Here is an 11,976-nt window from a genome sequence, read left to right as displayed (position 1 = left end):
GAGCCTTCCCATTCTACTCCAGCAAGGCCCCTCCTCCCATCCCGTGGGCTCCTCACTGGCCTTTTCAGTCTCCTTGCCTCCCCTCCCTCTACTGCAGCCACGGCGGCTCGGGGCCTGCTGCGCCCTCCATCACAGGGAGGACACGTCGCGGGGCCTCAGCTCGCGTCACAGCGCTCTCTGGGCTGCTCCTCACTCACCTTGCACCTGTCCAGCCCCTCTTCCTCGCTCCGCTCCTGTTGAGGTCCCCTCCCCCCACTGCTGGCTACACCTCTTCCTCCCTGGACCCCTGGCTCGGGGCCTGCTGCGCCCTCCATCACAGGGAGGACACGTCGCGGGGCCTCAGCTCGCGTCACAGCGCTCTCTGGGCTGCTCCTCACTCACCTCGCACCTGTCCAGCCCCTCTTCCTCGCTCCGCTCCTGTTGAGGTCCCCTCCCCCCACTGCTGGCTACACCTCTTCCTCCCTGGACCCCCAAGACACCATTAGTGTTAACTCAAGGACACATCTCAGTCCAGTGACCAGGACAGTGCCAGAAACATGGACCATTTAACAACCTGCTCAATGAATGAATGAGTGAGTGAAAGAAAGAAGGAATGATGTCTGTCTTGAGTAGAGGTATTTGTTATTTTGTTTTTTGTTTTTTTGGCCATGCCACGAGGCTTGCGGGATTTTAGTTCCCCGACCAGGGATTGAACCCGGGCCACGGCAGTGAAAGCACAGAGTCCTAACCCCTGGACTGCCAAGGAATTGCCAAGGTATTTGTTTCTTGACTGTGAACTCTAGGAGGAGGCAGGGACAGTGTCTTTCATCTCTGCCTTCCCATCTCCTAGCACAGGACTTGGCACACAGAGACAGCTTAATAAATAGTTTTATATTTAAATAAAGTTAATCGAATTGAAAAATAAAACCAGAATGGAATAAAAGTAAATATTAATTCTGACCTAGGAATTGAGCTGCCTAGTACATACCCCCGTCCTCTAGTGGCAGCCGCATAATGTGCCGCCAATATCTACAAGAAAGAACAGGACCCGGGCAGAAACCGAAACCTACAGCGTATTCTGGAAGCATGTCTGCGTCAAGCCTGTTCTGTGAAGGTTGATTCACCAAGTGAAAATTTCACAGAATTGGAGATTCAGAAAAAAACTCGTTTCTACTAAGTAATTACAAAGTTTATGGAAGTTACTACTACAGGGGAAGATTCTAGCAGCCTGGGAGGATTTTCCCAGCTGCCTATATGGAGTATTCTGGTCCAGCTCAACAGCTATTTCAAGTATGCTCTATATTTTACATGCCAGAAACCTTTCAAATGTATGCATTGTATACAAATTAGTAGATTTTTCTCTCAAAGGCACTTGATTGTCTCAATTCTATACTTTTGCCGGCTTGGACTATTGGACTCAATGTATAATATCATGGAAAAAGACCTCAGATCACAGGAAAAGTTTTGACAACTGGGGAAATTGTCATGTGTATCAGACATTAATATGCTGTCAAAACGTCTTTTGGATAGACCCCAAGTACAAAGTGACACACATTGATAACAAACTTTCTTAAAACGCTGCTATAACTTTTCCAGTATATGGCTTCAACAGTTTCACGCAGGGCGTCTGAAAATGGAAGCATATATAAACTACTCATGATGCAACAGATGCATAATGGGGAAGTAAATAGAAAATGTGGGACTGAGAAGGTGTAGAATAAAAAAATCTACCCTTTAAAATTATGACAATGGAAACGGAGGACAGTTGAAATTTAACACACAGTGAGTAATTTTAATTAGGTAGAGTCATCATCTCACAGTGAGGAAAAACCCTACAATACACTAAACTTGGAACAGCCATCGACACTGAAATGTGGCCAGCCATTGAGAAAGAGCTGTGGGTTAGTCTGTGGCCTGCCCTAAAGGCCACTTGTATGTTGAACATACAGAAACATGCTTCCATCCCAATACACCAACATAAAAGCCATAACTGCATACGCCACATATGAATGTAGGAGGTCACAGACATGGGGTAGCACCCAGTGACACCCAGCTGCACCAAGTACAGAAAGTCTCACCTGGATCCCCCTGAGAAGGGCAGGAAAGCACGGCTGTGTTGAGTAGAAACTGGTGCAAACCGGGATGGGTCAAACACCTGCAGAGAGAGCTCCGGGGCCAGGGCAGCTGGGGTCAAACTCCTTCACCAATCCACCAGGGGACAAGAATCCCTGAGGGGGAGCAGGGGAGGTGCTGGTCTAGAGAGAGCATCCCATCCCCTCCTCCCATGGCCATAATACCTCTGGTTTCGGCCACACCTTCGGGTTGTGGTGAAGCCCATAAAAGGAGAGGGAGAGTGGGATGCCTGTGGGGCAGGGAGGAGAGAGAGAAGACTGATGGTACCCATGGCAGCAGGGGCAATGTGCCAGCACAAAAGGCCTGGAGCCTCCATTAGAGCCACCATGATGCTGTTGTAAAACAGGTGGGCTGGAGGTGACAAAGCACAACAGCACAGATTAGGAGTAGGTAACCATGCCCAGGAATGAAAAGGAAAAGATTTGGAAGCTTACATTTAGGAGCAACGTGGTGACACATGTATCTCCCTGCACCTCACCTGACACCCTGACGTCTCGGTTCCCAACCCCTGCACCAGGGAAGTACCCAGTGTGGGTGTGTGCCAGCCCCTGAAGAGGAAGCAGGAGTCTGGGCCCTGCCTGAGGGGTCAAGGCCAGGCCCTTTTACATGTGCATGATGGGGGTGGGTGGGCAGGAGCTGCCCAGAAGGATCAGAAGAACCTGTGTGTTGATGGGTGAGCTGACAGGCGCGGTGGCTCCAGCGGCCTTCAGGGCTCAGCCTGTAGATGATGTCGTTCTGGTGGGAGAGATTCCTCACTTGGGAAAAAATCAGATTGTTGAGATTCCCTGATGGCCTGGATGTAGGACTGGATGTTCCTGAAGGGAGAGGATGCAGAAGAGACTGGAGTGGAGGGAGCCTCTGACCTGGAGATGGAGTGGGGCTCCGGGTGGGGATTCCTCAGTCAGTGGGGACAGGCAGCTCTGAGGCTTTGTCATTTCTGCCTCACAGCCCAGGAGACCCTCAGTCCTTTACAAGTGGCCTGAGCAGCCAGGCTTCTCCCTGTGCAGGAATCAGGGACCTGTGACTGAGTCAAGGTTGGTCTGGGTGGAATTTGACTGTGGTCCATGGCTCTGTGCAGAATGTTGCTTTCTGTGTTGATAAGCGTCCACGCTGCCCTAACTGCCTCTCAGGTAAGTCCTCCCCAGCTGGTGAGAACAAGGACCCTGCCCTGCCGTTGAAGGGTTGTCACTGACCTGTCTGTCTGGATGCTGCCCTGGTGGCTGAAGGCGCACTTCATGATGGTGTCCAGGGTCATCAAGGAGACGTGTCCAAGGACCTCCAAATGCGAGTCCAGGCTGACGAGCTCCTCCCACTTGTTCTGTAGTGGGAGGGGAACATTGACTCTCCCCCAGAAGGCCTGTGCTCCCCCAGAAGGCCTGTGCTGACAAGGCCAGGCTCTCTCTCCGTCTCTCTAAATCTTCGGATGAGTTTTCCTCACTTTCTAAGCAGATGTGTTTTAGCAATTTAAGGCTGTAACACACATGTCTAATGTGATGCCTATATCTCAGAAACTTCTATAACTTTTATATTTCTGGCCTTTTGGAAGGCCAGAAAGCATAGTTTCTCAGCAGACAAGGGGGAATCTTTTGTATCCTGAGATCAGACCTGGATAGGCGATGGCCAACAGTGGTAAGCAAATTTGTTGAGGTAAGAGATAGCATAAGATTCCAGTACTAGGGTCGCTACGAAAGGGACATCAGACATCAATCCTTTCATTCATTAAATGTTAGCTGAGACCAGTTAGTGAGAAATCAAAATCCTGCAGGCCAGCTCTATGAATGTATGATAGACCTGCCCCCATTTCCTCCCATGAGGAGCTCGATTCCATGCAGAAACCCTGGGCCCCAGGCCAGAGCCCACCTGAGTGACATCCTGGGATGTCCACTATTCCCCCGAAGGTGTCATTGCCCAGCCCAGCCAGGGGCAGCTTGCCCTGCTGTCAAGGGGAATAACCCTTGATCTAGTCCACTGCGTTGAAGACATGGAGTTGGGAGGAGAGTGGATCCTGAATATACCATGGCCCCCCTTTCCCTTATCGATGACTAAAGTGCGGATCCAAGGTGGTGCCTTGGTCCCATCCGTTCTTGGAGAGCCCTGTCTCCTAGTAAGTTCTGAATGCATCGTTCTGAGGGCTGTGTCTGATGGACGTCTGAGGGACACAAGTGTCTGAGAGTGGACTTTGTCAGCTGTGCTGGATGAGAGTGGGTCCAGGTGACGAGGGATAGACTCACCAGCATCACTTGGACACAGTCGGCCATGAGACCCACGTAGGGCTTCAGGATGTCATAGTGGAAGGCTGGGGTCAGCATCCGCCAGTGCTGGAACCACGTCTGCCCCTCCAACACGAGCAAACCTTTCCCTGGGCCACAGATGGGTGTGTGTGTGGGTCGGAGAGACTGGATCAGAGGGACGATGAGGGACAACTTGGGAAGAACCAAGGGTGTCAGGAGAGAGCACACCATGGGCAAAGGGAGGGAAAGACAGTACAGTTCAGGAATGTGAATTTCCAAAATGGCTGGTCGATAGGATGTGAATTATGACAGCTGTGAGACAGAGGTTGAAGAAGAGTAGGGGGGCAGGTGATAGAAGGAATTAGTTAATAGTCAGGCTGAGAATGTCGCAGAGGACTGAGAAGTGATGAAGAAGAGGCTGAGCTTCAGGAGGGCTCTCAGCACCTGTACAAAGGGGTGAGGGTTTTATTAGAAGAAGGGAAATGAGGCTTGATTCAGAGATGAGGGTGGTGACAGGGTGGCAGGCACTTGTTGTTTTCTGTGAGTCAGCAAGGCAGCTCTTGGTAAACCTAACTGGGAGTGTACCAGAGTTTACTAGTTTACTAGTGTACCAGAGTACTAGTTTTGATATACTTACCAATCCAGGGGGCCAAGAATCTGTAGGTACCTGCAAACTTAGGGTTTGAAAAAGTAAGGAAGCCATTACAGGAAAGCGGACAGGACCAAACAAGGCAGGCAGCCCGCAGAGCAGCTGTGGTCCAGACCATGGGCTGCCAGCCCTTCCTGGTGCTTGTCAACTGGCAGCCTGTCTCAAGCCACCTCCCGCTTGCCTCCCATCCCTGACTCCCTCTGTCCTGATGGTCACTGTGGGCCCAGGAAGGCAGACTCAGTGTCCCAGCAGCAGAACACCCACGGGGCTAAGAAGGTGAATCGACAAGAAATATAGGCTCTGTTCAGTGCCCTAGATTAAGTCAGAAGCCTGTGGTTTTCCTCCAATTTGTGATGGTTTAGCCATCCAATGACCCAGGATAGGCAAATGCAAGTCAGTGTGCATAAGGAATTGTCTTTCAGATCTGGGGCTATTTACATAAAAATCACCTCAGTAGGGTTAAAGAAGAAAGAATGAAAATGTGCAGCCCCACACAGCTGTTTAGCATTCCGTTTAAGTGAACAGTGCTGTTCTTTGGGATGTGGGCTGGTGTTTGGATGGTAGACAGTCAGGTATTGATGACTGAACTGGCAATCTCTTCTGGAATTTCACAGACCCAGGGGCATGTACCCAAGAGGGAAAATACGCTCCAGCCGGGATCATGTTTTGTACTCACCAGATCTCCCCAGGGCCACCTTCATGTAGTCAGGGTCATAGACCACCGGCTGAACCTTGTTTCCCCACAGCCAGTGAGGAGAGACACATGGGAATTTCTCTACCTTTTCAGTACCTCTTGCAGCTCCTGGTCCTTTGGGTACTGTAACAGAGGGAAAGACACATCAGTAAAATGTTCTCTTTAGGGCCAGTGCTTGGAGGGGTGCTGGAGGTTAGGACAGCAACCAGGAGATAGTTCTGGATCCATCAGCGGCAATTTAGGAGTTTGGAACTGTTTCTGATGAGCTGGGCTCTGATCTGGCTTCTTGCTCTCTTGCAGAGACTTGGCCTAAGGCCCTGCTCTGGCTTCCGGATGGACCACTTATGGGCCTTCATCCAGAACTGCCTTTAGAATCTTACTGGTGTTTCACAGACTTATATTAGAGTTGTTTGTTCGGTTGTGTCCCCTCAAATCAAGTTTAAGTGAGGTCATTAGGGCAGGCCCAAATCCAATGTGACTGGTGCCTTTATAAAAGAGGGAAAATGTGGACACAGAGACAGACACTCAGAGAGAGAAGATGAAATAAAGAGATATATGGAGCTTGTGATTCACCAGCCAAGGAGAGAGGCCGGGAAGAGATGCTTCCTGCACAGCCTGCAGAAGGAACCAGCCCCGCCAACACCTTGATTTTGGGCTCTAGTCTCTAGAACTCTGAGACACTAAATTGTGTTGTTTCAGCCATCCAGTTTGTGGAACTTTGTGGCAGGCCTTACACACTATTACAAGTACGTAATGCTCAAGACAAACATGTATAAGGGAGGGATTATTACTTGATCCTGTCTTACTGAAGAATGAGGCAACCCATATTAAAGGATATGCCCAAGTGAGCTGCATCTAAAGTCAAACCTGCTGACCCCAAGGTGTCCTTCCCCAGGGTTCCCAAGGCTCCCTGGGTGCCTCTATTATCAGGTTTCAACTCAATGCTCTAATTGCAGGGCACCGTGTTGACAGGCTTACCTTTCATACCTGTCATCCCTGTATTCTTAGAGCCAGCACAGAGGATGGTTCACAGGGATTGAGCCCCACTTTTAAAAGAATCAATAATGTTCATGTAGAAGGAATGAGTACATGCAGGAGTGTGAATGAATGAGTCCTGATTAAAATTGCTGTTGCAAGTGACAGAATCAGAGCTAACGGAAGAGCGAGGAAAAGGACAAAAAGAAAGCTGGGGGCCCAGGGGCGTCTCACGGAGCCCAAGGGCAGGGGGCAGCCAGGCTGTGGAAAGGCAGAACCAGGGACTGGAGGGCTGCCAGGACTGTGTCTCCCATTCTTTCTCTCTGTACGTCCATGCATTCATCTCTCAGCAAGTGTTTATGGAGGCTCCACCTCATACAGACACTATTCTAGAAGCTGGTGATACAGTTATGAACAAACAGATACGGTCCATGTCCTCATGCAGCTGGGTCCAGGTGATGCAGGAGGGAACGTCTACCCTTCTGGGACTGGCACCTCACCATTCTGCCACCATCATGTCTGAGTGGCACTGCTGAATCTTATTCCAAAAATCTGATTCTAATCTCATAGCCAAGGCGTCCACCTGCTACAATCAACTGTGGCTGGGCGTGAATAGGGTATTTGAAGGCCACCCTGTGCAAGGGAAGAGATCTCAGAACAGACATCCCCAAATGTTTCCACTACAGTGAATGTCAAATACAAGAATAAGTAGATGGGTAGAAGGACTCATTTGTTTACCTGGTAACTCTGTGTTGAGTACTTACTTTGGGTCAATTGCCATCCTAGGAGCTAGAGATCCAGCAGTGAACAACAAGATCCCTGCTATTGTGGAGTTCCTGTTCCAGTGGGGGTGTGGGCGGGGCTGACAGTCCTGCCCTGAGCTGAGGCGTGTCCTGCTTGAATTCATTCTGGGGGCTGCTCTGTGTTCCCAGGTCACGTCCATCATTGGGACTGCCCTGCTCTGTTGATCCAGTGCAGGGACTGACTGGTGGGAGCCTCTTACCTCCCCAGCTGTATTACCTAGTTTTCTTTGATCTCTTCTTGCCTGCTCAGCAGGGGCCTGGGTGGCGGGGGTGGGGGGTGTCCCTGCTTCTGTACAGGAGTATGCCTCCTTTCTGATTGCCAGTCAGCGCCCCTAAATCCTGCTCCTGGGTAAGGAGCTTAAACTATGTTCTACCTGTCCATTCTCTTCTTGGGGTCACCCTGAGGCCCACTGGTCCGTGAGCCCACCAGTCACCTGGCTGGGGCTGCCATCTTTCTTGAGCACGTCTGTCCAGAGCCAGTTGAAACTCTCATAGAGGTCATGGTGCCCATGGTGGCAGTGGTGTTGACCCTGTAGGCAAAAAGCCAGTGCCATCTGGCCTCCAGGCTGCAACCACTCAATGCAGTCAGGGCTCCAGTGGAATGTCCTCTCCTGGTTACTTCTGGGGACTGTAGCCACAAAGGAATTTCCCCAAAGGGAGACACAAGGGGAGTAGGTGGACAGGTAATAATGCCATCTGACAATGCAATTGCCAGACATGTGGGTTCTGTTGGCACGGCAGGTACAGATGAGATAGGAGGGAGGACATGGGGCAAGATGGGGCAGTTTGGGACTGCTTGAATCCCAAAGTTGTAAGTTCCCCTTTTCATATTTCTTGTTGGATTTCACCCCCATTTAATGCAGTGAGTTTGTTAAACCTCCAAAATGTCTGTCCTTCACAGGCATTAATATTATTTTAAATTCATACAAATTAGAGTGAGTGTAACTATGGCCTTTGCTCTGTGCCATGCACCATTCTAAGACTATAATACTTCACTTGAGTACTATAATTATTATCATCATCCCATATTACAGATGAGGAAACTGAGGCATCGAGCAGGTATTTAAAGTACGTGTCAAGAGGTGATATATGAGTCTAGGTAATTTGGCGACAGAGCCCACGTGCTTAACTGCCCCACCTTGTCACTTGTCATCTGGCCTGAAAGATTAGTTTCAATCTAATTACATGTGGTATTCTAATTCCCGACTTAGCCAATAACAGAGATATTGAATAAATGGAAATCTCAGACAGTATTAAAAGAGTAAGAAAAAAATTGGCTGCAATAGCTGTTAGGCCACCAGAATTTGAGAGATAATTCAGCACCATGAGGAATATTAGTTATGGAAACATAAATCATCTACTTACTGAAACTACATATCATCTAATGGCCATCATTATAATGAGAAAGTCACCCGAGGAATTTTTAGTTGTTCCTTATGTCAAATCCTAGCTGAGAAAGGTAACAACTGCATCAAAACAAAGGTCATAATTTCTCTAAATCAACAAATAATCCGGAACTCATTAGTACAACAATTTGCATGAACAAGATGGGTTTTGGCTGTCTCTCTGTGGCTGATATTAATAGTTTCTGTCTTTGGCTCTACTCTGCTGCTAATTGCTTGGCCTCTTTCTTTGAGAAATAGAAGCCTCAGCTCTCTGCAACACCCCGTCTCCTTAGGCTTGTTCAATCCACACACCATTAATGAGCCCGTCCCCATGTGGCCCCTCACCTTGCTCTGCGCTGTCCTTGCCAGGATCAGAGCTAACAGAGCTGCCTGGGTAGGCACTGTCCCTCACCAGCATGCGAGCTGCTCCTTTCTCAGTCACTTCACACACCTGGGCCAAGCATTCCTTTGTGTCAGGCTCTGTGCTGGGTATTGGGGTGCAGGAAGGGGATGATACCTCAGCCCCATGGAGCTCACAGTTCAGGGGTTTTGGGGATGGGGTGTGGGAGGTAAACAGATTCTGTTTAATGTCTCAACTCAATTGTCAGTACTCCTTACCTGGTGCCATCTGGAAACCTCACTCATGTGTGCCAGCTACTAGTTTTAGCACTGAAATAATCAGCCTTGAAAAATCCCTCAATCTCAAGCAAACCAAGCCGGTTTGTCCCTACACCCTACTACACCCTCATCCAGCAGGTGGGCCTCTTTTCCTGTCACCTGACACCTTCTTAGATTCCTGTCTGTCATCTCCATGGACAGTGAGCCCACAGGGCAGCATCCATCAGACTGATGTCTGTGCTCCCAGGCAAGCTCAGGGCCAGGCAGAGAGGATGGAATTGAGGGATGGGACAGGGAAGCATCTAGAAGCCTGTTCTATGAGAACAGCTGAAGCTGCTCAGCCTGGAGACGGGGGAGACTCAGGAAGGAACAGCCACTGTCCTCAAAGTGCAGGGCTGCCAGGACAGCCTGCAGATCTCCCTAACGAGGAGTGTCTGACAGACCCGAGGACAGCAGCACGGGGTCCTGGGAGGGAGTGAGCTCCCCGGACTGGGCTGAGGAGCCAAGACCTGAGAGGTAAGCTGGGTCCTTTTGTGAGGCCACGTGCTCGCCCCACAGCAAGGCTTCGTCCCATGGGCGTGCTCACCAGGACCACGACCTGAGAGCCCCGGCCTCCCTGCCCTCCCACTTCCCCGTCCCACTCCATCCTACCTCCTGCATGTGCCCATAGAGCCAGTGGGAAGGAGGAGACGGGAACTGCTGGAGGGCTTTGAGCAGCCACTGTCTGCGCAGGTAGAGCTGTGCTGCCTTGAGCAGAAGCAGAACCAGGCCGAGCAGGGAGGCCGCCTGCAGGAGCCCCGAGACACTGCCCAGGGCTCTGGGGGTGCTCAGCGCAGAGACACTCAGGTGCAGCGGCTTCTGGATTGCTGACTGTCCCTGAAGGTGGCTGACCTACCCTGAGCACCCAGCCTGGTCAGGGAGGATCACCTCGCCCACTCGGGAGAGGGTGGTGGTGAGGGCAGAGCTCAGACCTGGGTCTCCAGGGTTGATTAACTGTGGAGGATCCATCTTGGGGGTAGGCACCAAAAAAGTCATGGAGATCAGATATAGAAGAGCAAGGATGAGAACAAGTTTATCCTCAAGTCTGTCACCCTCACTTTTTTCATGTTTATCTCCATCCAGGCAGTCTGGCTCCAGAGACTTTGCTGTTAACCATGAACTTAAAGAGATGATTATTGGGTTGAGACTCCGGTCCGTACATGGCAGCCCCTAAACTTTCCTGGGGATGTTTCATGTTTGATCTGTTTTCTAGTGTTTCCAAGTAGCAGGAGACTGTTTCAGGTTATCAACTCCATGTACTGGCAGACGTGCAAGCTTCACTATCCAGGACAGTTTTTGCGAAAAAGTGTTGGGCAAACCATATGGTTAGATGTAGCAGTCATTGAAAATGATCTTCATGAAGATTTTCAATGATCTGAGAAAAGCTTATAACAAAGTGATTAAAGCAAAATGTACAGTTGTCTGCTAAATTCTCAAAAAAACTGTGTCATCTGTGGTCAACATTTATTAACCAGTAAATATTTTCCCCATTCATTTAGTACCCACACAACCCAACCAAGGACTCCTTGAAGGTTGTCACTAGGCATTCTATGTCCTTATACCTTCCATAGCCTGGACCAGAGGACTGTGCCTACTGATGATGCCGAATAAATACTTACAGATTCAATGAATGAATGAAGGACGGAATGAGGATAACTTTGGATTGATTAGATCACCACCTTGAGGGGGTGCTGGGAAGATGGCGGAAGAGTAAGACGCAGAGATCACCTTCCTCCCCATAGATCACCACCTTGAAAAGACTAGGTTCATTTTTGGGTGCCATGTTTTTAAAAAGAAATTAAAAATTTTAATTCCAGGATGTTTCCTGGTTCATCTTACAGGCAACAGAAAGGCAGAAGAGGGGGGCCGTCTATCCCTAAGGTGGCAGCTTGAAGCAATGACTCCTGTGGGCAACTCACCCAGGCACCCCAGGTTTGATGCTGCTGCAATTTATCATATTGTGTTTACTTTGACTCCTCTACAAAAAATGAATCTGCCAGGTAGAGGCCTTTCATTACAAAAAAACAAAAAACAAAAAAACAGGGAGGAGCTTCAAGATGGCGGAAGAGTAAGATGCGGAGATCATCTTCCTCCCCACAAATACATCAGAAATACATCTACATGTGGAACAACTCCTACAGAACACCTACTGAACGCTGCCAGAAGACCTCAGACCTCCCAAAAGGCAAGAAACTCCCCACGTACCTGGGTAGGGCAAAAGAAAAAACAGAGACAGAAGAATAGGGACGGGACCTGCACCACTGGGAGGGAGTTGTGAAGGAGGAAAGGTTTCCACACACTAGGAAGCCCCTTCGCGGGTGGAGACTGCAGGTGGCGGAAGGGGGAGGCTTCGGTGCCGCGGAGGAGAGCGCAGCAACAGGGGTGTGGAGGGCAAAGCGGAGAGATTCCCGCACGGAGGATAGGTGCCGACCGGCACTCACCAGCCCGAGAGGCTTGTCTGCTCACCCGC

General features: G+C 49.9%; 1 protein-coding gene across 1 annotated transcript in view; it reads right to left on the bottom strand.

Annotated features, from left to right (window-relative positions):
• LOC112400409 (cytochrome P450 4A11-like) overlaps positions 1-10,358 on the bottom strand; it is a gene marked incomplete at its 5' end in the record, with an annotated part of 13,007 nt that extends 2,649 nt beyond the window's left edge. The window contains 10 exon segments of the mRNA XM_024746137.1: positions 2,058-2,134; positions 2,277-2,336; positions 2,638-2,898; positions 2,900-2,927; positions 3,306-3,430; positions 4,344-4,471; positions 4,981-5,025; positions 5,669-5,773; positions 5,776-5,809; positions 10,119-10,358. Of these exon segments, the coding sequence (XP_024601905.1) occupies positions 2,058-2,134; positions 2,277-2,336; positions 2,638-2,898; positions 2,900-2,927; positions 3,306-3,430; positions 4,344-4,471; positions 4,981-5,025; positions 5,669-5,773; positions 5,776-5,809; positions 10,119-10,358 (1,103 nt within the window).
• Between the last annotated feature and the right edge of the window lie 1,618 nt (positions 10,359-11,976).

The sequence above is a fragment of the Neophocaena asiaeorientalis genome, unplaced genomic scaffold (genome assembly GCF_003031525.2).
Source record: "Neophocaena asiaeorientalis asiaeorientalis breed wild unplaced genomic scaffold, Neophocaena_asiaeorientalis_V1.1 scaffold51, whole genome shotgun sequence".
NCBI lineage: Eukaryota > Metazoa > Chordata > Mammalia > Artiodactyla > Phocoenidae > Neophocaena > Neophocaena asiaeorientalis.
This window is presented reverse-complemented; position numbering and strand designations above follow the sequence as displayed.